Source organism: Eurosta solidaginis, chromosome 3 (assembly GCF_040869045.1).
Source record: "Eurosta solidaginis isolate ZX-2024a chromosome 3, ASM4086904v1, whole genome shotgun sequence".
Taxonomy (NCBI): Eukaryota; Metazoa; Arthropoda; class Insecta; order Diptera; family Tephritidae; genus Eurosta; species Eurosta solidaginis.
Window position 1 is genome coordinate 193,511,487 of NC_090321.1, and position 25,164 is coordinate 193,536,650.

Sequence of the window (25,164 nt, forward strand, 5' to 3'; positions counted from 1 at the left end):
GACTATGCGGGACCTTTCGAGGGAGCGATGTTGCTGGTAATCTCGGACGCATACAGTAAGTGGTTAGAAGTGAGAGTTACTAAATCTATAACAGCAACGGCGACAATTGCGTTGTTGGACGAAGTGTTTGCGGCTTACGGCGTGCCGCTAACTGTCGTTTCTGATAATGGAACAAATTTTACTTCTGCAGAATTTAACAACTTTCTGACAGCAGTTGGTGTTAAATATCACAAATATTCAGCGCCGTATCACCCAGCAACTAACGGACAAGCAGAGCGTAGCGTACAAACAGTCAAGAAAGCATTGAAAGCGATGGGTACTACGAGTAGTTCATTAAAGACAAATTTGAATGAATTTTTGAAGCAATACAAAAACGCACCGCATGCAACCACAGGGTCATCACCAGCACTATTATTTATGGGGCGACAGTTGCGCACAAGGTTGAATCTGATTCGACCAGAGGAAATTTCAAAGAAGGTAGAAGAGAAGCAATACGTAAAGTCCAAGAAAACTATTAGAGAGTTTGAACCAAATCAAAATGTTTACTTTTTGTCTGGAAATCCACGAATTTGTAAGTGGCTCAGGGGAACCATAAACGCACGTCTAGGTGATCTGCACTATGAAATACCCTTCAATGGGGAAAGTGTAAAACGGCATGTGGACCAAATACGCAAAGCCCCGGTTGGACCTGATAAAACAGCTCGGGAAGTTGATTATTACAAGGCGAGGCTGTCAACCGAAGACAACACTAATGAAACGGAGGCATCAGCTGAAGTAGATATCACTAAAGCAATAACGCAACCGGTGGTTACTGAAACGGCGCAAAACGAATCGTGGGGATCGGAAGATTTTGAAGGCTTTGCTTCGGCCAATAGTACAATAGCGCATAATCCTACATCTACACCGCAGACAACACCCGAAACAAGTAGGATACCTCAAATTCCACGGAGATCAACCAGACAGAGAACCTGTCGGATACCTTAGCCCTTGCAGAGGAGGGAAAAATCTTATGTATGAAACGAGATGGCAGCGCCACGACAACTGTGTTGCCAGAACATTCTTTATCTTCTTCATTACTTTTTTATCTTTCAATTGATATACTTTTACGCATTAGCTTTAAAATGTAACAATTAACTTATTTCATTAATTAAATAAACACTCATATATAAAACTTACGACGTTTATCTCAAAACATGAAGCCGTTACTAGTTTGTTATCACTTTTGTTTCGTAAAATGTACAAATGCATTAAAATTAGTTTTGTTTGGGGTTAAGGTTTGTAACCTTTTGGCCTTTTTATACTCAGTTGAGCAGAGCTCACAGAGTATATTAAGTTTGATTGGATAACGGTTGGTTGTACATATATAAAGGAATCGAGATAGATATAGACTTCCATATATCAAAATAATCAGGATCCAGAAAAAATTTGATTGAGCCATGTCCGTCCGTCCGTCCGTCCGTCCGTCCGTTAACACGATAACTTGAGTAAATTTTGAGGTATCTTGATGAAATTTGGTATGTAGGTTTCTGAGCACTCATCTCAGATCGCTATTTAAAATGAACGATATCGGACTATAACCACGCCCACTTTTTCGATATCGAAAATTTCGAAAAACCGAAAAAATGCGATAATTCATTGCCAAAGGCGGTTAAAGCGATGAAACTTGGTAGATGGGTTGACGTTATGACGCAGAATAGAAAATTAGTAAGATTTTGGACAATGGGCGTGGCACCGTCCACTTTTACAAGAAGGTAATTTAAAAGTTTTGCAAGCTGTAATTTGGCAGTCGTTGAAGATATCATGATGAAATTTGGCAGGAACGTTACTACTATTACTTTATATGTGCTAAATAAAAATTAGCAAAATTGGATGAAGAACACGCCCACTTTTTAAAAAAAATTTTTTTTTAATTCAAATTTTAACAAAAAATTTAATATCTTTACTGTATATAAGTAAATTAAGTCAAAATTCAACTCCAGTAATGATATGATGCAACAAAATACAAATATAAAAGAAAATTTCAAAATCGGCGTGGCTCCGCCCATTTTCATTTAGTGTGTCTAGAATACTTTTAATGCCATAAGGCGAACAAAAATTTACCAATCCTTTTGAAATTTGGTAGGAGCATAGATTCTATGACGTTAACTGTTCTCTGTGAAAATGGGCGAAATCGGTGGAAGCCACGCCCAGTTTTTATACACAGTCCTCCGTCTGTCCTTCCGCTCGGCCGTTAACACAATAACTTGAGCAAAAACCGATATATCTTTACTAAACTTAGCCCACGTACTTATCTGAACTCACTTTATCTTGGTATAAAAAATGGCCGAAATCCGACCATAACCACGCCCACTTTATCGATATCGAAAATTACGAAAAATTAAAAAAATGCCATAATTCTATACCAAATACGAAAAAAGGGATGAAGCATGGTAACTGGATTGGTTTATTGACGCAAAATATAACTTTGGAAAAAACTTTGTAAAATGGGTGTGACACCTACCATATTAAGTAGAAGAAAATGAAAAAGTTCTACAAGGCGAAATCAACAGCCCTTGGAATCTTGGCAGGAATACTGTTAGTGTTATTGAATATATAAATAAATTAGCAGTACCCGACAGATGATTTTCTGGATCACCTGATCCACATTTGGTCGATATCGCGAGAACGCCTTCACATATACATCTAAGGGCCACTCGCTTTTAAAACCCTCATCAATACCTTTAATTTGATATCCATATCGTACAAACACATTCTAGAGTCAACCCTGGTCCACCCTAATGGCGATATCTCGAAAAGGCGTGCACCTATAGACCTAATGCCCACTCCCTCTTAAAATGCTCAGTAACACCTTTCGTTTGATACCCATGTCGTAAAAACATTCTAGAGTCACCCCTGGCCCACCCTAATGGCGATATCTCGAAAAGGCGTCCACCTATAGACCTAATGTCCACTCCCTCTTAAAATGCTCAGTAACACCTTTCCTTTGGGAACCAGCATCAACATTAGCAACAACATCAGCACTGAAATCCAGCGAAGAATCAATCTTGCCAATAAATGCTACTTTGGACTAGGTAGGCAATTGAAAAGTAAAGTCCTCTCTCGGCGAACGAAAATCATACTCTACAAGTCACTTATCGTACCCGTCCTGCTATATGGGGCAGAAGCATGGACCATGACAACAGCAGATGAAGCGGCTTTGGGAGTGTTCGAGAGAAAAGTTCTTCGAAAGATTTATGGACCTCTACGCGTTGGCGATGGCGAGTACCGAAGAAGATTTAATGATGAGCTGTACGAGCTATACGCAGACATCAACATAGTCCAGCGAATTAAAACGCAGCGGCTGCGCTGGCTAGGCCATGTTATGCGAATGAAAGATGATGCTCCGGCCAAGAAAGTGTTTCTATCGGAACCCGCCTATGGAAGCAGAGGTAGAGGGCGGCCCCCACTCCGTTGGAAGGACCAGGTGGAAAACGATTTAAACTCCCTTGGTGTGACCAATTGGCGCCGGTTGGCGGAGCGAAGGAGCGACTGGCGCGCCTTGTTGGACGGCCATAACCGTTTAGACGGTTAAGCGCCAATTAAGTAAGTAAGTAAGTAACACCTTTCCTTTGATACCCATATCGTACAAACATTCTAGAGTCACCCCTGGCCCACCCTAATGTCGATATCTCGAAAAGGCGTCCACCTATAGACCTAATGCCCACTCCCTCTTAAAATGCTCAGTAACACCTTTCGTTTGATACCCATATCGTACAAACATTCTAGAGTCACCCTTGGTCAACCTTTATGGCGATATCTCGAAAAGGCGTCCACCTATAGAACTGAGGATTACTCCCTTTTAAAATACTCATTACCACCTTTCATTTGATACCCATATCGTACAAACACATTCTAGAGTCACCCTGGCCCACCCTAATGGCGATATCTCGAAAAGGCGCCCACCTATAGACCTAATGCCCACTTTCTCTTAAAATGCTCAGTAACACCTTTCGTTTGATACCCATATCGTACAAACATTCTAGAGTCACCCCTGGCCCACCCTAATGGCGATATCTCGAAAAGGCGTCCACCTATAGACCTAGTGCCCACTCCCTCTTAAAATGCTCAGTAACACCTTTCGTTTGATACCCATATCGTAAAAACATTCTAGAGTCACCCTTGGTCCACCTTTATGGCGATATCTCGAAAAGGCGTCCACCTATAGAACTAAGGATTGCTCCCTTTTAAAATACTCATTACCACCTTTCATTTGATGCCCATATCGTACAAACACATTCCAGAGTCACCCCTGGCCCACCCTAATGGCGATATCTCGAAAAGGCGTCCACCTATGGACCTAATGCCCACTCCCTCTTAAAATGCTCAGTAACACCTTTCGTTTGATACCCATATCGTACAAACACATTCTAGAGTCACCCCTGGCCCACCCTAATGGCGACATTTCGAAAAGGCGTCCACCTATAGACCTAATGCCCACTCCCTCTTAAAACGCTCAGTAACACCTTTCATTTGATTCCCATATCGTACAACTAGAGACACCCCTGGTCCACCTTTATGGCGATATCTCGAAACGGCGTCCACCTAGGGAACTAAGGATCACTCCTTTTCAAAATACTCATTAACAGCTTTCATTTGATACCCATATCGTACAAACATATTCTAGAGTCACCCCTGGTCCACCTTTATGGGGATTTCTCGAAAAGGCGTTCACCTATAGAACTAAAGCCCATTCCCTTTTAAAATACTCATTATCACCTTTCATTTGATACCCATATCGTACAAACACATTCTAGAGTCAGCCCTGGTCCACCTTTATGGCGATATCCCTAAATGGCGTCCATCCATAGAACTATGGCCTACTCTCTCTTAAAATACTCTTTAATACCTTCCATTTGATACACATGTCATACAACCACATTCCAGGGTTACGCTAGGTTCATTTTCCTACATGGTGATTTTCCTTATTTTGTCTCCATAGCTCTCAACTGAGTATGTAATGTTCGGTTACACCCGAACTTAGCCTTCATTACTTGTTGGTTCTAGCCCCGAGTTGGACTCACTACAGCCTAGACAGTCTAATCTCTAATCTGGGTATAAGAAACGTCAATAATTCATATTCGCAATAATAGTATGCAACATTTTTTTATTTTAGGAAAATCTTGTCGAACGAAAACATCATCGCTTGGCGCGTTCCGAACGTTCACGTATATCCGATCGAGATGCAAAACCCACTGCCATGATACGCAATCAATTACATACAATTGTGTATCGTTATCCACCAACATGTGTACTTAGCAGCGAAGAACAAGATCTATTATGGAAATTTCGATTTTATTTGTGTTCACATCGTAAGGCTTTAACGAAATTTCTAAAATGTATCAATTGGGAAACTCAACATGAAGTTATGCAAGCACTTTCTTTATTAGCGAAATGGGAACCTATGGACGTAGAGGATGCTTTAGAATTGCTTAGTCCTGCATTTACACATCCAGAAGTGCGACGTTATGCCATTAGTCGTTTGGCTCAGGCACCCGATGAGGATCTTTTGCTTTATCTTTTACAATTGGTGCAGGCATTGAAATATGAAAATTTCAATGATATTTTAGAACTACACAAACGCCTTTTCCCCTATCATGATGTTGTACGTTCATTGGATGGAAACTCCACCATATTTGATCCAAGTTCAACTTGTTCAGATACAAGCGGTGTTGCTGGTGCTGGCGCCTCATCAGTAATTGCAGTAGGTGGAGGAGCTGCAGTACAACGCGGAATTGTTGCATCGGTTCTGCAACGCTCCACAGCACAAGCAGAAATGTCTGTCACCCGCACAGCCACACCAGTGGTGCCAACATCTACAGCAGCGTCATTTGTTGCAGCTGCCGCAACAAGTGCTGTGGCAGGTGGTGGTGGTGTAGGCAGTCTGGATAGCAATTTAAATACTTCAATAGCTTCTGGTATCTCTGATGCGACTAATACATTAACAAATGAAAGCATTACAGCCGGTCCACTAAAAAATGATCCTGGAGATCTTTGTATATTTCTTATACAGCGTGCATGCAAAAATCCAACACTCGCTAATTATTTATATTGGTATTTATCTATTGAAGTTGAAGATCTCGGATCTTTACTCAAACAGGATGAACGTGTACACGATATGTACGTGATGGTGTTGAAAATATTCCTGAAAGTCTTGGAAACTGGTGAGTAGAACATACAGATATATTCAGAGATTAAGAAGGCGTTATTGTGGGTGCAATTCAGGCACATAACATCTAAAAGCAGAAGACTTAAACAAGGGGTAGGTTAGGTTAGGTTTCGAGGGCTGAGCTGGACACTATGGTAACAGCTCACTACTTAGGCCACCAATGGGCCCATTGGAATACCCTATACGGTCTCAAAGAAGACCCCTACCATGCCTAAAGCGGGTCAAACCACTTCGTGGAATTTATATATTTTGCTAGAGCCTTGACTTCATAGCTAGAGACCTCAGCAAGGTCATGTAGAAAAGGTTTACCAAGGATGGCCAACCTACGCCTACTAAGCGCAGGACAATGACATCTGCAGCTGCGACAATAGTTCGCATCCCAAGGCAGTCGGTTCTATGTACCGGAGCGACTTGGGATTTTTCCGACCAAGGACTGTCATTTCAGTGTAACCCCATTTAATTTGTTGCGTCCTTCCCGCAGCCCCTTGCAGCGGGACTGCTCCATATTCTCTTGCTCCGGGAAGGTATCGAACCCAATTCGGGTCCGTCTCCTGACCCCGGTCCTGAGAAATGGTTTTGCTGCATCTGCCGGAAAAGAATCTTTTTAGGATGGTCATACTCTGTTCAGTGTGTATCGTGTAAGGGATGGTTGCATCGAAGAGGTTGTTCTGGGCTTGATCCCGAAACCCGACGTCCACGTAACTTTTATAAATCTTTTGTGGCTCCTTGCTGTTCACGCCAAAGAGCTTCCCGTAGTTTACGCCTTAGCGCCCCCCACTACCTTCCAGCAGCCCCGCTGCTCATCAAGCCACAACAAGTACCCGCTGCTGCTCGCGCCCACGGCACCAACAACTCAAACGGCTGCTACCACTCATAACTACTATCTCCGTAGTAGAGTCGGTAGCAATGCCGAACATCAGCCCCTGCCCCCGTCTTCTTCCCCCCTCTTTTCCGGCAGCAGTCGTGTAGTGTGACGACGTCTCCCCCGTTGCACTTCAGAATTCTGCAGTTAAACTGTAATGGATTAACTGGTAAGATCACGGAAATAGTCGATTTCATGAAGCGGCACAACATCCGCATCGCTGCGATTCAAGAGACTAAACTCACAGCAAGATTTGCTCTGCAGACCTGTTCTGGGTATAATGTCCACAGAAAAGATCGTGAGGGCGGAAATGCACCACTCAGTGCAATATCATTTATTTGATCCCGACATCGGCCGTAGGGACAGTGTCTTAGAACGTCAAGGCTTATCTGTCCGGTCAGGCGATGCAAACCTAGAAATCATCAACATCTATATCCCTTCTGCCACCTGTTGCCCCAGTGGATACCGCCCTAATATCAGCGCCTTATTCACTGGCAATAATCGCATTATCTTGGGCGATTTCAATGCCCATCACGATCTGTGGCATTCAAACTTGCAGGCAGACAGTAGGGGTGAGATGTTGGCGGATCAAATAGAAGAAACGACGTTGTGCACAATAAACGGAGACGCCCCCCACGTATGGTAGGAAGCTGTCACAGTTCGTCGGATATATCAATCGTGAGCGCAGGACTCGTAAACTGCGCCAACTGGCAGCCGATGGTAACATTGGCATCCGACCACCTGCCTATACTTATTTCGCTCGAGCGTACCGCCGACTTCATCGTCACAGAAAAACGCACTTTCATAAACTTCAAAAAAGGAAAGTGGGACGAATACAAATCCTTTACAGACAATCGCTTTGCTGCCCTCCCTATCCCGACTGATGCCCGCAAAGGGGAGCGTGCTTTCCGCAAGGTCATTGAATCCGCCTCGGCTCGCTTTATTCCCGCCGGTAGAATTCCCGAAATTCGGCCCCACTTTCCGGCGGAGGCCGCAAATTTAGCGAGAAAACGTGACCTTATAAGACAGCTCGATCCCGGCGACCCCCAAATAAGGGATATAAACCAACGCATCAGATTGCTTGTGGATGAACAGAAGCGGATGAAATGGGAGGAGCAACTAAGCGGTTGTAACCTCTCTGCCGGTGTAGGTAAACTTTGGTTCACCGTAAAGTCCCTATCGAATCCGTCTAGGCACAATGACAAAGTTTCCATCGCCTTTGGCGATAAAGTGCTGTCGGATGCGAAAAAAAGCGCGAGCGCTTTCTGCCGACAATATATAATGCATTCTACGGTCGACAAAGATAGACGGAGGGCCAACAGACACGCACATAAACATAAATTCAGAGCGTCACCAATTACCATCACCGCCAGAGAGGTTGAGGATGCCATCGCTCATGCTAAACCATCCTAAGCAGAGGGCCCAGACGGCATAGCCATGCCAATGCTTAAAAGCTTAGGGAAAGAGGGTTTCAAATATTTAGCACATGTCTGCAACCTGTCTCTTTCCACCTTTGTCATTACCGGGAAATGGAAAATAGCCAAGCTGGTCCCGCTACTAAAGCCTGGGAAACCAGCTAACATGGGATAGTCATACCGCCCGATATCTCTCCTATCGCCAGTAGCCAAGACGCTTGAATCCATTTTGTTCCCCTACTTCAAAGCAGCTAGCCTGTTGTTGCTGTTGTTGTTGTAGCGATAAGGTTGCTCCTCGAAGGCTTTGGGGAGTATTATCGATGTGATGGTCTTTGCCGAATACAGACCCGGTACGCTCCGGTATCACAGCACCATTGAGGGGCTAGCCCGACCATCTCGGGAACGATTTATATGGCCACATTAAACCTGTCATCAGCATGGCTTTAGAGTACTCCATAGCACCACCACCGCGCTAAATGCCATTAGCACCCAGATAAATTGTGGTTTAAATCAGAAGCCCCATCATAGAACAGTACTCGTTGCGCTAGACCTATCAAAAGCTTTTGATACGGTCAACCATGTCACGTTACTGCAAGACCTGGAAGGGTCTGCCCTTCCCCCATGTCTTAAAAGGTGGACCGCAAATTATCTAGGTGGTCGGCAGGCATCGGTGCAATTCAGAAACGTAACATCAAAGCCAAGAAGAATTAAACATGGATGCCACAGGGTGGTGTCCTATCCCCACTTTTGTTTAATTTCTACATATCAAAACTACCTTCGCCATCGGAAGGAGTTACTATCGTTTATTACGCCGATGACTGCACAATAATGGCCACAGGCCCGGGCCCACAGATCGATCAGCTTTGCAACAGAATAAACGGCTGCCTCCCTGATCTCTCTAGTTTTTTCGCCTCGCGAAATCTGGCATTATCACCGACTAAATCATCCGCGACCTTATTTACAACTTGGACGTCCCAAATGTCGACCATTTTGAACATCCACGTCGATGGCACTACGCTGCCGACTGTCCTACACCCCAAAATCTTGGGTGTGACGTTCGATCAGGATCTACATTTTGGTGAGCATGCAGCCGCAATTGTACCGAAAATCCAGAGGCGTAATAAATCCTCAAATCTCTTGCTGGCAGTACTTGGGGAAAAGATAAAGAAACGCTGGGATTCAAGGGGTTGTGTAGCGCAATATATAGCTTCTCCAACCCAATTGTCAACCTCACCTTCGAGCGGTGAATCCCGTTTCACTAACAGACGAGGCTCTGGCGACCCCAAGCTCCTCATGGAACTTGGGGGTGGGGAGGGAGGGATGGCCTGAAGGTTTAATGTGGCCATATAAATCGTTCCCGAGATGGTCGGGCCAGCACCTTAATGGTGCTGTGTTACCGGAGCGTATCGGATCTGTATCCGACAAAGGACCATCACATCGATAACACTCCCCAAAGCCTTCGGGGAGTAACCTAATCGCTACAACAACAACAACATAAAGAAACGCTCATTACTACTTACAAAGCAATCGGCCAGCCGATTGCATGCTACGCGTCTCCTATATGGTCGCCAAGCCTTAAAACTACTCACTGGAAGAAGCTACAGGCCTGCCAAAATACTGCTCTCAGAATCGCCACGGTCGCTCCTATTTGATGGGGCGAAGCACTGCTACAAAAACAATAGTCGAAGGTCGTTACCCCCCTTCTAGCACCATGCGTGCCTATTAAACAATGCCCTATTAGAACCCTTATCAGGGATGACAGAACTAATTTGTTTAAAATCAGAAGCGCTCTTGTGCGCCCCTTGTCATATGAGGGCCAGGTTAGCCTGGATGTCTCACACGATGATATGGCTGACCATAGTCCATTCGCAATTCTTATAGTGCTTGTGTTCACACGAAGCCTGAAAGCGGCCATGGGTATACCTACCGAATCATTTCCCGGAAGGATATGGTCGGTGGTGTCTTCTGGCCAGGTCGTCTGCTCTGCAGTTACCTTCAATATCCCTGTGCCCAGGTACCCATATAAGGCTGATACTGAAGTGCTGAGCCATCTCGTTAAGAGATCTGCGGCATTCAGTGACCGACTTTGCGTTGTCGACGAATGAGTCCAGTGCCTTTAATGCGGCCTGGCTGTCTGAGAAAATAATCACCCGTTTACCATCCTTAGGCATACACCCGAGATGATTCACAGCCCTGGGTATTGCCAGCATTTCCGCTTGGTAAACACTGCAGTGATCTGGTAGGCGAAAAGAGACCTCTAGACCCAGATCCGGTGAAAAGAGGCCTGCTCCCACCTTCCCGTCAAGCTTAGAACCATCCGTGAATATTTTGATGGCACCCGGTACCGTATGTTGTCTGGTATTCCAGTCTTGTCGCGATGGTATATATATACTATAGGTTTTAACGAAGACGTTCTTTGGCGTGCAGTAGTCAGTGCGTACCGGTATTGGGACTGGGGCGTTCGTGCCCAGGATTGTTGCGTGTCGACTAGATCCATTTGACCAGAGACCTGTTTCCCTTATGCGTAGAGCGGCGATGACCGCTATTTCCTTCGCCACCAGGTCAAGAGGTGGAAGGTATAGCATTGTGTTGAGTGCTTCAGACGGAATGGAGCCGAGAGCCCCGGTAATGCAGAGCTCCGAACTCCGTTGTACCTTTTGAAGCATTTTAAGATAGGTACTTTTAGCTAGTGCAGGCCACCATAAAGAAGAATTGGGCGCACAATGGCTGTGTAAATCTAGTAGGCCACCTTAGGGCAGAATCTCCAGGAGGTGCCATTTGCCCTCTTGCAGGTGAACAGCGCTGCTGCTGCCTTCTTGGATCGCTCCACTATATGGTCACTCCGTAATAGCTTTCTATCCAGACTGACTCCCAAATACTTGACTTGATCGCTAAACGCTAAAAACGTACCCCCAATTCTTGGCGGTGTTAGATTTGGTACTTTGTACCTCCTCGTGAAGGAGACCAGCTCGGTTTTATCCGGGTTGACTTCCAAACCTGTGGCTGTGGCCCAGTACGAAATTTTGGATAGTGCCCCTTCCATTAGGTTGCAAAGAGTTTGCGGAAATTTCCCCCGCATGGTGACACAGATGTCATCTGCATACGCAATCACTTGGTGATCTTCTGCCTCCATGAGGCGTAGTAGTTGGATGACGGTAACCAACCAAAGTAGCAGAGAGAGAACGCCGCCCTGCGTAGTGCCTCTGCCGACCGGTCTGCGGATCACGCATCCACCTAGCTCAGTTTTAATCTGTCTACGCGTAAGCAGATTGTATATAAACTCCACCAGGCAGGCGTCAACCCCCAGATCGGTCAGCGACGAGGTGATGGCCTCCGGGAGAACGTTGTTGAAGGCATCCGCTATATCTAGAAATGCCACCAGTGTGTATTCCTTGAGGTCAAGTGACCACAAGGTGGTTTCCTATACCCGCTTCTGTTTAACGTCTACATATCGAAGCTACCTTCACCACCAGAAGGAGTTACTATCGTATCCTACGCAGATGTCTGCACAATAATGGCCACAGGCCCAGGCCCACCCTGATGTCTCCAGTTTTTTCGCCTCGCGAAACCTGACATTGTCACCGACCAAATCATTGGCGACCTTATTTACAACATGGACACGGCAAATGTCGAACATATTGGACATCCACCTCGATGGCATTATGCTACCGACTGTCTTGCACTCAAAAGTTTTGGGCGGATGTTCGATGAGGATCTACATTTTGGAGAGCATGCAACCGCAATTGTACCTAAAATCCAGAGCGTAATAAAATCCTATTTTTGTTGTTGTATTAACGACACTCCCCGAAGGTTTTGGGGCCCTCCGAATGCATGCAACGCGTCCCCGATATGGTCGCCAAGCGTAAGGGTTACTCACTGCAAGAAAATATAGGCCTGCCATCCCCAGAACACCACCAACCAAATAAGGCGAGAGCATTCCCCCTTAGGGAGAGAAATGAAATGCTGAGCAAACAGTTTCTGTTGACTACCCAGAAACTTGGGCATCCCAACATACATCTGATTGATGAGGCCGCACTTCCCAGGGGCTTAAGAGGTCATATCCATAAGCATTATGAGGAAATACGGCACCTGAGAGCATAGCCATATGAAGCAAAAAAGCACAAGCAGGTCCTCCGTGATATACACGAACAGGCGTCGGACCACTATGCCAGAAATTGTCTGGCGAATCCAGTTCGTAAAGAAAAATACCCAGAACTCGCAGAAGAGGAACGGACTTTCCCTAGGAAAACGCGCGTCACTCTAGCCCAACTTCGATCTGTATACTGTAACAGGTTAAACTCTTACCTATCCAGAATCAACCCCGACATACAAAATGTATGTCCTGCTTGCAATGTGTCCCCACATGACACCAAGCATCTCTTGTAATGTGGAACCAACGCCTCTAACATCCCTCTTACTATGGTCCACCCCTGTTAAAACAGCAAGTTTCCTTGGACGCCCGTTAGAGGATATTGATGACAATTTGTAATCGGTCGAGGCTATTGGATGTGGTGAAACACTACTACAACAACAACTACGTTATTATGGGGCGTTCATCGCACAGCGCAGATATTGTGTATTAATGCAGTTTGTTGTGTCAGCATCTGACTTGCTTAAAGGACCCATCAAATCATTGGCTTCCATCGAAGCCATTTACATATTAGAGGCGGTTCTAGTTAATTTACGATCGGGTTCACTTCGGGGCTATTTGGGGATGATTTCGAATAGTTGTCGGGCTCATTTCGCGACCATCTCAAGACATTTGCGGACTATTTTGGTGTAAGTTCGGCACTATTTCTAGATCATGTTTGATTGTTTTCGGTACCATTTGAACTATTTCATAACCTATTCGACATCTTGGTGTGTTAAGCGTGCTTCGCCCCCTTCAATAAGTGCAACCCCTCACAAATTGTCATCAAAATCCTCCAACGGGAGTCTAAGGAATAATTAATCAGTTTGATTTTAACACACTGATGACCTGATATGAAAATTCTTCCTCTCTGAGAGTGCGTGAAAAGGGTAATTTTAATAATATTGGCCATAAATGCCATCGTCCTCAAAATCGAATTTGGGCATTTCAGAATAACTTTGGGGTATTTTATATGGTAAAGGTTTTATTTATGATTTTCACTGAAAATTTATTCAAACTTGTCAAATGGGATATCAAATAAAATCTTTTTCACCCGTGGAAAATTTATCTGTGACAACACCTTTCACCGAAGCAACTTTCGATTGGTGAAAAAGTTGACTTCTTAGTCTTCGCATTGATGTAAGTGGATGGATAAAGGCCATGTTTTTGTGGCGCGTTGCGACATTCCATTATTGACAGCTGAGATAAATTGTATGTACACGTATAGGTTAACGCAACATGTTTCATTAACTGCTTTTGCGTTCGTTAAAATAACAGTGGATCCAATTTTTTGCGTTTTTTATTGTATGTGGATTTAAAGTCACAAACAACGTAAAATGGACTACATGATATAAAAGATATATTTAAGTATATATGTATACAACTGAAAGGTTAAAATTAAAATACATAGATATTTCAACAATGTTATACTTATTAGAAACAGAAATATATTGTAACGAATTTTGGGAAATTCCGCTTATTTGAAACCTTCTGCTAACGTTCGAATCGCTTAACTGTTGAATAAATCACTCCAATATTCAGTATTGCAAACTGGTATTTATTTAGATTACTTTGGGAGTAGTACTTCACAATTATACTTCACAACAAATAGGGTGTTTAAATAAAAACTGATTAGTTATTACTCGGCTTGCGCTGCTTTTATACTCTCTGTTGCCTCGGCCGCATATTTCTCCAAAGGTCTAGACGTTTCACTTTCTAGAACTCTTGTATGTCATGCGTGGCTAGTTATCAGCTATATACAGTGTCAAACTAGCGTGGAACCCAGTGGAACCTGCGTGGAACATGAGTTTGACACTGAGCGTCAAAATTACCGGGGTTGCTGTCGTCGAAAGCGACACAGGGGAAAAAAGGAGCGGAATATCAGATATGGGTTGCTGTGATAGTAAATTTTTGAACGAATTTAGTAGGAAATTTTAAGTGCACCTATATGGGTCCTACAGAAAATTATACAAAAGTGGGGTTTATTGTATTTATTTATTTTTTAATTTTTATTTCAATTTTTTTTAATTTTTTTTTTTTTTTAATTTTTATTTCAATTTTTTTTTATTTTTTTTTTTTTTACGTGGACGTCTGGTTTTGGGATCTACCCCAGAACAACCTGTCCGATGCAACCATCCCTTACACGAGACACACTGACAAGTGTATGACCGTCCTAAAAAGATTCTTTTCCGGCAGATGCAGCAAAACCATTTCTCAGGACCGGGGTCAGGAGGCGGACCCGGATTGGGTTCGATACCTTCCCGGAGCAAGAGAATATGGAGCAGTCCCGCTGTTTTTTCTTTTCAAAAGTTCTCCGTGAAAAACAGTTTGAAACCGAGGTCGACTGCAAAAACCCGTCCAAAAATGTGGAAAGAGATATGAAAAGACGCGTTTTGTCCTGGTATCAATAATCCAAAGGCGAAAAAGTATTCGAATTATTGGAAGCGAGGCAAAAACGCATCTATTAATACCTCCCCCGACGGTCGTGTTTTAGCTATCGTCCCGATAATAAAATATCACAATTTGTTAACTAAAATTGTCCAAAACATATGGATTTTAAAGAGAGATGTAATTAAGTTCTCGTTTGAAAATAAATAAGGGTATTTTTTTGTAATTTTACAATTAAATTTTTACGCAGTTTTCGTTAGCGGGTACTACATTTTTTTTGTACCTATAAAGGACAACAGTGCCAAATAGCATCCACAACCAAAACGAACAAGAACAAGCATTTTGATCAGGTGAGCGTGGCTGTGTGTGTGCGTCTTACTACATATCGTACTTGTAATTACAATGGCTTATGACTACATATTTGTTTGTATGAGATATCTCTTCGTCACCTATCTATTGTTGTTGTGCATTTATTTAGTAGCAGCTTAGTGATGCTAATATTCGTCACAATATTATTTAACATTACAACTTAATTTCAGAACATAATAGTAAGAAATAAGAGCAAAAATAGGATCATATACTGGCGGAATGCATCAGATTCAGCTCAGCATGATTTCGGAATGCACTGGATTCCAATCGACATGCTGTTGGAATGCAATAAGATTCCAATCAGCATGTCGTGGGAATGCGGCAGACTCCGAGTAGTGTTATGTGGTATGCCATCACAATGCATAAAAAAGTAACATGAGAAGAAAGGGACTAGCCGTTCATTGTTACCTTATGGCGGAGCCAGAGCATCAAAGCAAAGCAAATCGATCGAAATATTTCTTTTCACTTATGTATTTACCATGATACAAAAAATGGAGGTCCACTTAGTGTGACGTTAGCCACTTGACTTTTGCGGGGACAATGATAATTTCACCAAAAATAAGCTACCAGATTGGAAAATGTAACGTATTTTTCTAATTTTGATAGATTTCATATAAACGGATATGACTAAAGGCTTGCGCGGTTCCAGGGGGGGGGGGAACTTTTTTTTGTATTGTAATGAAGTATATAATACAAATCTACATAGTAGTTTCTTATCACAACGGATTTTTACTAATTTTTAATTTTTCTTGCTTTTTTACGTTATTATTATATATAAGTTAAAGAGCCCAAGGACTAGGGCTCCAAAAAGTTAAAGTTGGGGGCCGCCCCATTGCAACCTGAAAAGATCCAAATAAAAATAAGTTTTTCCGCTTAACAATATTTACCATTTATTTCCGTTCAATGTCAAAAACAGACTGACTCTATCATTAACTTTAACTAAGCTCTAAGCTTCTACCTTAGTCTAAGTGATAATTGCTGACACTGCACTTCCCACGATTGGCCAAAATAATATTTTATCGCTTGCGTGGCGAATCACACGACTTGCATTTTGTCCGCATATCATATCGCTTACGCTGCAGTTCCCATGGATTGCATTTTGTGTGCTTTCGCAATATGATATCGGATCAATTACCTACGTTGGCTTTGCTTGTGTTTGTTGAAGTGTCGTGTCAGCACATTCTTACAAGTAAGTGTGTCTGCCCCCTTGTTAAGTACCCCCTCCCTGACACCGGGCCGCCTTGGGGAGTAACTATGGCCTTACCGCGTCAAGGGGCTCTGCCGCGGTGGACGAACCGAGTTCCCCTATATATTAAAATAGATCACTACGCTTGCCAAGTCAAGCATGTGATCGTACGAAAAAGATGATGAATACAAACATAAATAATAAAAACCAACAACAAAAACAAATTGAAGGAAAAGAGATGAGGTCAAATGCTAAAAGCGGCGGTAACAACAAACGCCGAAGAGAAAAACAGGGCGAGAGAACTTACTCCCTGAGTCATCTAAACCTGACGGCGGAAGAACTTGCCCTTTTCGAGGAGCATGCCAGAGACGACGATGACCAAACGTCCGGGAGCGAGACGGTGAAAAAGGTAAAGAAGGACACGGCAACCAGACTCCAGCGCCAGAGTGGGCAGAGCACCACCAAGACGGTCAGCGAGGACAAACAACACCACGGTGGGTCAATCACCACCGTGAAGAATGTCATGGCCAACAAAAGTGAACAGCACAGTGGGCACAGCACCACGAAACCAGAGAGCAGCGCCAAACCACACCACGGTGGGTTAATCACCACCAGTGGGCCAAGCCGAGCAGAGGCTAAGAAGAGCGATAGGAGCCCGGAAAAGGGCACCCATCCACCCAAGAAAAAAGCACACTCAGCTACAGCCACTGCGAAAACCGGCAAAGAAGAACCCGAGGGGATAGGGAAGAGCAGCGGGAGAGTCGCAAACGCTCACCCTCTAGAGATAGGCATCGACACAGCAGCAGAGAATCAGCGGCCAAAAGACATCTGGGTGAAGAATGTGACCGCGAGTACCCAGGGGGACGAAAACGATCCAATCCAAGGGACGAGAAGGTCGAGCGAGACAGAGGAAGGAAGAGGTCATACACGGGACATGAAAGTCGTTCGCCGAATAAGAACGCAAATGCCAGAGCAAGGTCATCGTCGTCCGCGGACTCTGGCACAGAGCGGCATCATGGTGCAAGCTGGCCCGAACTGGGAGAGCCAGGTGGCTTTGACGACCCTAGAAGAATCGGGCTAAGTGGAGCAGGTAAGAAGTGGTATCTTCGGTACCTAAAGCAAGGAAGGACTCCGGACAGTGCACGCGAGAAGGCACTGCAGCACATGAGGCCAAGTAAGAAAAACCCGCCCGCCCGGAAATCAGGGCGTGGCGAGCGAGAAACGGCGAGGGGCGAGCATGCATCGCATCACCGCGGGTCATATAACCGCGGGCACCAACAAAGCCGTAACAACAAACAGAGCGCTCCCGCTGACAACCTGAGAGGAGGTCAGGGAAGACGGGAGGACGCACCACAGTCCAGGGGACAGAGGGCTTACCCCCACCTTCCACCTCGCGTAGGGCGAATGCGCCGCCGCCAGCACCTGGTGCATCAACTTCACAAGTGAGGCCAAGAATGCAAGGCTACTCGGATGCTTTAAAGGGCATACGAATGGCGGTGCTTCCAAGGCAATATCCGGCGGAGGTCCTGAGCCAGGAAGAGCTGACGCGGCTGCAGGATACCATAATGATTGAGGTATCGAAGGGTTGGGGAAAGCAATCTCTGGCCTTCTGCGGTGTATATTTTAGACCAGGACTACTCCTTGTAGACTGCAAGGATGAGCAAACAGCCGAATGGCTGACTAATATCACACCAACTCTACAGGGTTGGGAGGGCCCTGCCCTTATTACGAGGAAAGGGGATGATATACCACCGACGCATACCGTCACTATGTATCTCCCCAGGAGCAATGATCAGGAATTCGCGCTTAAACTGCTGAAGGTACAGAACACATTCTTAAATGTCGCGTTGTGGCGTATAATCAGCAGCAGTGCCGAGGAGGGAGGCCTACGGGTAAACGTAGCTATCGACGAGGCATCATTTATAAAAATAAAAGAAGCTGGTTTCAAGGTGAACTACCGGTTTAGCTTTGTCCCGGTCAGACCCTGGAAACAAAAAGCCCCAGCTAGTGTGGAGCAAACCCACTCACAATCGCAGATCACTGGGGAGCAAATCCCAGAGGCACCAACAACATCCACCCAGTGCCCAGCCAGCGTCTCCTCAGCCATAGGCGCAACACCCGGGTTAATCACCGGTCAGGAGCCTACGCAAGCTCCCTCAACACAGGAGCTACTGGAAGGGCTGAATTTAGAGAACCTAGGTTTAGAGGACAAAGGAGAGGAAACCCTGCGGCTGTCCGGTGAGGACGAGCTGTTAAGGTTTCAGCTCTGACCGACCCACACACAAAGGTTGCCCAGATCAACCTGCACCATGCTAAAGCTGCTTCGGCAGTAATAGCACGCAGGTTCGCCTCGGAAGATCTGGGCATAGCACTCATCCAAGAACCTTGGGTGTATAAGGGTCAGGTGAGAGGACTAAAAGAGAGAAATAATAAGGTAATTTGGGATCTTTCTCAGGAAATACCAAGAGCGTGTGTAGTGCTTAACAATTCCATTAACTACTTTTGCATTACAGAGTTTATGAGTCAAGACCTCGTAGCAGTTCAGGCGGTGATGGAAATACAGGGAGAGCCAAGGAACATCGTCTTCGCAGCGGCCTATTTTGCGGGAGATAACCACGAGGTCCCTCCAGAGGGTGTGAAGAAACTGACGGAATATTGCAGACGGGCAAAATTACCGTTAATTATGGGATGCGACGCCAATGCGCACCACGAGGTATGGAACAGCTCAGACACCAATTCAAGGGGTGAGTGCGTTCTTGAATTTATTATTAGTAATGACCTAAGTATATACAACGTTGGGAATTCACCAACCTTCATCACTAGGTCTAGAGAGGAAGTCCTGGATATAACCCTGGGTAACGATCTGGCTGATGAGCTGGTCTCGGGATGGGGGGTTTCCTCTGAACCCTCCATGTCGGACCATCTTATTATCCAGTTTGTCATCGGGGCTATACCTCTAGAAGGACCACCAAAGCGAAATCCCAGGAACACAAACTGGGATATGTTTAGAAATACAATACAGGAAAATCTTGCCACTATAGAGAATAGGAACAGAGGAACAAGTTATATGGAATTAGAGATCAGGGTTAACAACTTCAACAGTGTGATTATTGAAGCGTATAACTCTAGCTGTCGTGAATCAAAGGGCCCAGGGAGTAAAACCCCCTGGTGGTCGAGGAAGCTCTCGGAAATGAGGAAAACCGTGCGCAAACTCTTCAACCAAGCGAGACGCACGGGAAACTGGGAGCAGTACACAGCAAATCTAACAACATATAACAAAGAGATTAGGAAAGCTAAAAGAGAGAGCTTCAGGAGATTTTGCGAGGGCATAACAGAAGTTCCAGAGGCAGCAAGGCTTCATAAAGCCCTAGCCAAGGACCAAAGGGAGACGCGATTATCGATGAAACTCCCCGATGGAACCTATACAAGGACAGAGGAGGAAAGAGCACATGCCCTGCTTGCAGCGCACTTCCCGGACGCATCCTCGGAAACCTTGCCGGAGGAGGTTCGAGAGGTAAGACCGACACCCACAGATTGGAACCTCGCCAAAGAACTCTTCAGCGACAGCACAGTTAAGTGGGCAGTAAGGTCTTTCCAGAGCTACAAATCTCCGGGAGTGGATGGCATATATCCAGCCTTTCTGCAGCAGGGAGAGGAATTGATCCCACACCTGGCCAGGATTATGAGGGATAGCCTCGCACTGGCATACATCCCAACAGTGTGGAGAAGAGCAAAAGTGGTCTTTATACCTAAAGTGGCAAAAAAGGACTACTCTAGCCCAAAGTCCTTTAGGCCTATAAGCCTGACATCCTTTGCTCTGAAAGCAATGGAGAAAATTGTAGACCACGAGATCAGATCAAAGATTCTCGATAAAATGCCACTACATCGAGATCAGCATGCATATAGGACAGGCAGGTCGACAGAAACTGCATTGTATCAACTGTCCACAGAAATCCAAAGTGCGTTCGAGTGCGGGGAGATAACGCTATGCGCATTTTTGGACATAGAGGGGGCTTTCGACAACACGACACACGAAAGTGTGAATCGGGCACTCGAGAGAAGAGAGATACAACGTCCAATCCGTATGTGGATAAACGCCTTATTGCGTACGAGGACTGCCGAAACCTCAAGTGGGGACGGTACAGTAGAGATCAAAACAACGAAAGGATGTCCGCAAGGGGGCGTCCTGTCACCCCTGCTGTGGAGCCTGGTAGTAGATGAACTTCTACAGAGGCTCTCAGAAAACGGAATCCGATGTCAGGGGTACGCGGATGATATTGTTATCATTGTAAGGGGCAAATTTGAGAGCACCCTTTGCGACATAATGCAAAGGGCATTGAGGCTAACGAAAGAATGGTGTAATTAGGTAGGGCTAAGTATCAACCCTAACAAGACATCCATTGTGCCCTTCACCAGGAAAAGAAAACTGGAAGGGATTAGGCAAATCACAATGGAGGGAGTACAGATGGAGTACACGACTGAGGTGAAATACTTGGGAGTCACGTTTGACTCTAAGCTCTTATGGAGGAAACACGTCGACAATACCATATCAAAGGCTACAAGAGCAATAATGGTGTGCAGACGTATTGCAGGAAGATCCTGGGGATGCAGCCCAAAGATCCTAAGATGGATGTACACTATGATAGTGAGACCTATCATAGTGTACGGAGCAGTTGCGTGGGCATCAAGGACAACCATGGTGACCGTACAAAAATCACTCACGAAGCTTCAACGCTTAGCGTGTGTCTGCATTACGGGAGCTATGCGAACATGCCCGACGGCAGCAATAGAGGTGCTGATTGAGTTAACGCCTCTACATATAATAATTGAGCAGGCAGCCAGGAGAACTTTAGTAAACATAGCTAAAGAGGGATATGGAAGAGGCAAAGTGATACAGTCACGGAGCATGGCAAAGCTGCAGGAGCAGATTCCACTTATCCAACTTCCCAGAGATGATACGAGGAAGATAATTAAGTTTGAGAAGCGCTTCAAAATAGAGCTGGGGAACAAATGTACGTGGGACACTTCCAGGTTTGAAGCGCTTCACCAGGAACACACCATAATATGGTACACCGATGGCTCGAAAACACCGGAGGGCATAGGAGCGGGGATCGTCGGCCCCCGAACCAAAATATCCCTACCACTCGGAAAATATCCGAGCATCTTCCAAGCCGAAGTTGTTGCCATAAGCCGGTGTGCAGAGATAAACTTACAGCGGGGATATACCAACGAGAAAATCGCTATACTCAGCGACAGTCAAGCTGCACTCAAGGCATTATCATCAGTTGAGATTAAATCATCAACAGTCCTTGAGTGCGTAGAGAGGTTAAACAGTCTAGGAGTTAATAACACCATCAGTCTAGCATGGGCACCTGGACACAGGGGAGTGGATGGTAACGAGCGAGCGGACGAGCTTGCCAGGTTGGCAGCGGCCGGAAAGCCAATAGGTCCCGAGCCTATGGTCCCAATAGGGTCACATACAATAAGGGAGGAATTTAGACAAAAGGAGGCGTGCCTCAGAGAACAACACTGGCGTGAAAGTCCAGGACTTCGGCAGGCAAAGGCACTAATAGGAGGGTACAATTCAAAGCGATATAAGGCTATGATTAATCTCCCAAAAATTAGCCTTAGGATTTTAACAGGTATACTCACAGGTCACTGTAGGCTAAAGAGCCATATGCATAAATTGGGTATATCGGCTAGTAGCCTCTGTCGATTCTGTGATGCCGAAGATGAGTCTGCAGAACACATCCTGAAGGAATGTGATGCAGTCGCGAGACGAAGGCTTAGGATCCTAGGATCATCCAAATTAGAAAATAGTCACATACATTCTCTGAAGCCAAGAACCATTCTGGATTTTATCAGAGAACTCGGCTTGGATGAAGTGTTGTAAAGAGAATGAGGGCACAATAGACCAATAGGTCGCAGTGCTTAACCTCACAACATCTATCTATCTATCTATCTACCCCCCTTTAAACATCTGCGTCCCGCAGATGAGCTCCTTTTTCAGAGGGATCCTTTGCATGGCTTGGCTGGTCCTGATCTGTGGTCTGATTTAGTCTAGGAAAGTTGATTGTAGTAGTGAGTTTTCTCCAGATAATGTAGCATACGGCTGCCAGAATGGCCAAGGCAAGAGCGTCAAAAATTAGCGAAAAGTGAAAATTATTGCCAAGTTGTTTAAGCTGATTAATATTTTCCATGCTCAGGCCGTGAATGTAGTTAAGGTTCAATTTTAGTCCTTCGCTCGTGATGTTTACCAAGGGCGGTGGCAGGGCCTGCGCTGTGCGTACTGATCTGCTGGTGAATGTTTCATTTCCCACCGTGACTGTTTCGTTGTTCAAAATAATGACGTACGTTCCATTTAGGGTTGTGGAGTAGTTCCTCCCTTGTAATAGGCCTTCAAAGTTTTTAACAAATATGGTTGAGTCTGTGATCATCTCGACGGTTTTGGTGTTGTCTGGTTCAAAGCGGCATTTGGCATCGCCACCTTTAACTAGCCTAGCTAGGCACCCGTTTTCCCGAATTTTAGTCAGGGATTTGGGAGAACAAATTGTTGTGTTGCTGATCGAAGGGCAATCCTCGTTCACCCCGAACGTTTCAACTTCGTTGATTAGCATTTTTTTATAGCTGAGGTCAACGTGTTGTCCTTTTATAACAGCGGCCCGTGTTATTAGGAGTCGGTAGCCATCTGGTTTTACTTTTGGCATTGAGAGTACGTACAAAAGTGTGCTACCGTTTGAATACACGGAGGCCCACCCGTACTCTATGGCTTCAATGGTGTTCTGATATGGTAGGGAATATTCCTCCATTATGAGCCTTCCAATCTCGTCTCGATCAAGAAGATTTGTGTTGATTACGCCAGATTTCGCCATTTGGCACGCTTGGACGACTTCTGACACCTGTTCCTTCAAGATAAGGACTTTGCTTAGGTCAAGAAGTTCGATATTCTCCTCGCTAATGTTTTTGCTTATAGCGTTAATGTGGAGCATCGCTTCGTTTGCTTTCTCGATTGCCTCGCGGGTACCGTTGAATAGTTTTTCGTTGACCCGGTACTGGTGATTGTTGTTTATTATCACGTCATTCATGCTTCGAAGAATATAGTCCCAATCCGCTGCATCTGGAGACCCAGCTATCCACTTCCATGCAGAACCAATCCAGTCAATGGAACGTACCCTTCGTGATTTGCTTATTTGTAGTTCGTCGAGACGCAGCTTAGTTTGATTTAGGTGGTATTGTAGGACAGTCCGCACAGCCCTGCTTGTAATATCGTGCTCTGTTGACTCCATCAATTTGACCAAAGCCGTGTTGAAGTAGTTTAGGTCGACCACATGGACTAAACTGAAGTGTCCGTTCAGGATCCAACCACGCCCGTGCTCAATAGTTACCAGTGGGGAGCCATAATTGTAGATGTTGAGGCCGTACACGCCAGATATTAAAAATAAACTGTGTTCCATTATGGAGAGAAAAAAAACTCATTAGTGTTGGTAAGATTAGTATTGACCATTTTTTGTTTTTAGGCACTTTTATTATTTATCCCATGGACGGTGAACTAATAATAAATGGTTACATAATGTAAATCTTGTTTTCTTTTGTATTTTTTTCTTTTATTATTATTATTTAAAGAACAATCTATTGTATAATAAAAAAATCTTTCCACACTAAGGGAAGAGTTAAAAAAATTAAATTTTTTGTGTGCTTTTTTGAATTGAACTGCAATTTATTTATGTGTTTTTTGTTGCGTTTAAATGTATTCCTATATCCTACCACCGTCCCCGGCTACCCATCGTGGTACTTGGAAGGTCCACAGGATCCGAGAGCATGGATATGAAAGGGAGGTAGTTTGTAATTCTTTACTTTTGTTTGAAAGGTAGCGTTAAAGGCTACTACCCTTGGATCCTGCCGCCTTACAAAAACTCGTGGTAAAGAAGCTGAGGAAAGAGGATAATATTTCTAAGAATTACTGAAATGTTTCCTCTTTACCCCCTTCTTTAAAGTTTTTTATGTTTTTTTGTTTTTTTTTCTCTTTTTTCTATTTGTCTAATTTGCCTTTTTTAGTAAGCGCATAATTAGTTTTTTGTTGTGGGCAGATTTCTTCTTAAGAAAAAAATTTATTTTTTATTTTGCCTCTTTTATTAAGCGTGTAATATTGCTTCATTAAAATTTTTAAACGAAAAATCGTTTTCTCTGTTTTTTTTGTATTTTTTTTGTTTTGTTTTTTGCAATATTTTATGTTGCCTCTTTAATCGCTTATGTGGTTTGTTATAGAAAAGATCTTTGATCTTGAAATTGATGCCTTTTTGGCGTCGTCTGTGCTATAAAATTTCAAATCTTCGTGGTCCCTTATTGGGACATCTTTTTGTTGTTGACTTCCCGTGGTGACCTTATTATCTTTTTTTTTATTTTTTTTTTTTACCTTATGTTGGCGTATTTTTTATCTGCGCTTTATGAATCCTTTTGCCAGTGTCTGTGAGCAATGTCACTGTATTGTCTTTACCAACCGTTTCCTTTTTGTAAAGTGCCTTTTGTTTTGATTTTATCTGTTTATCCCTTACGTAAATCTCATCTCCTGGCCTAAATTCCTTAGCTCTTTTCCTTTTTTTATTCAATCGG

General features: G+C 44.4%; 1 protein-coding gene across 3 annotated transcripts in view; it reads left to right on the forward strand.

Annotated features, from left to right (window-relative positions):
- Positions 1–25,164, forward strand: part of Pi3K59F (phosphatidylinositol 3-kinase 59F) — an 87,354-nt gene that overhangs the window by 23,815 nt on the left and 38,375 nt on the right. For all 3 annotated transcript variants that reach the window (XM_067774407.1, XM_067774406.1, XM_067774408.1), the window contains exon 4: positions 5,153–6,200. In XM_067774407.1, the coding sequence (XP_067630508.1) occupies positions 5,153–6,200 (1,048 nt within the window). The remainder of the gene's footprint in view (positions 1–5,152; positions 6,201–25,164) is intronic.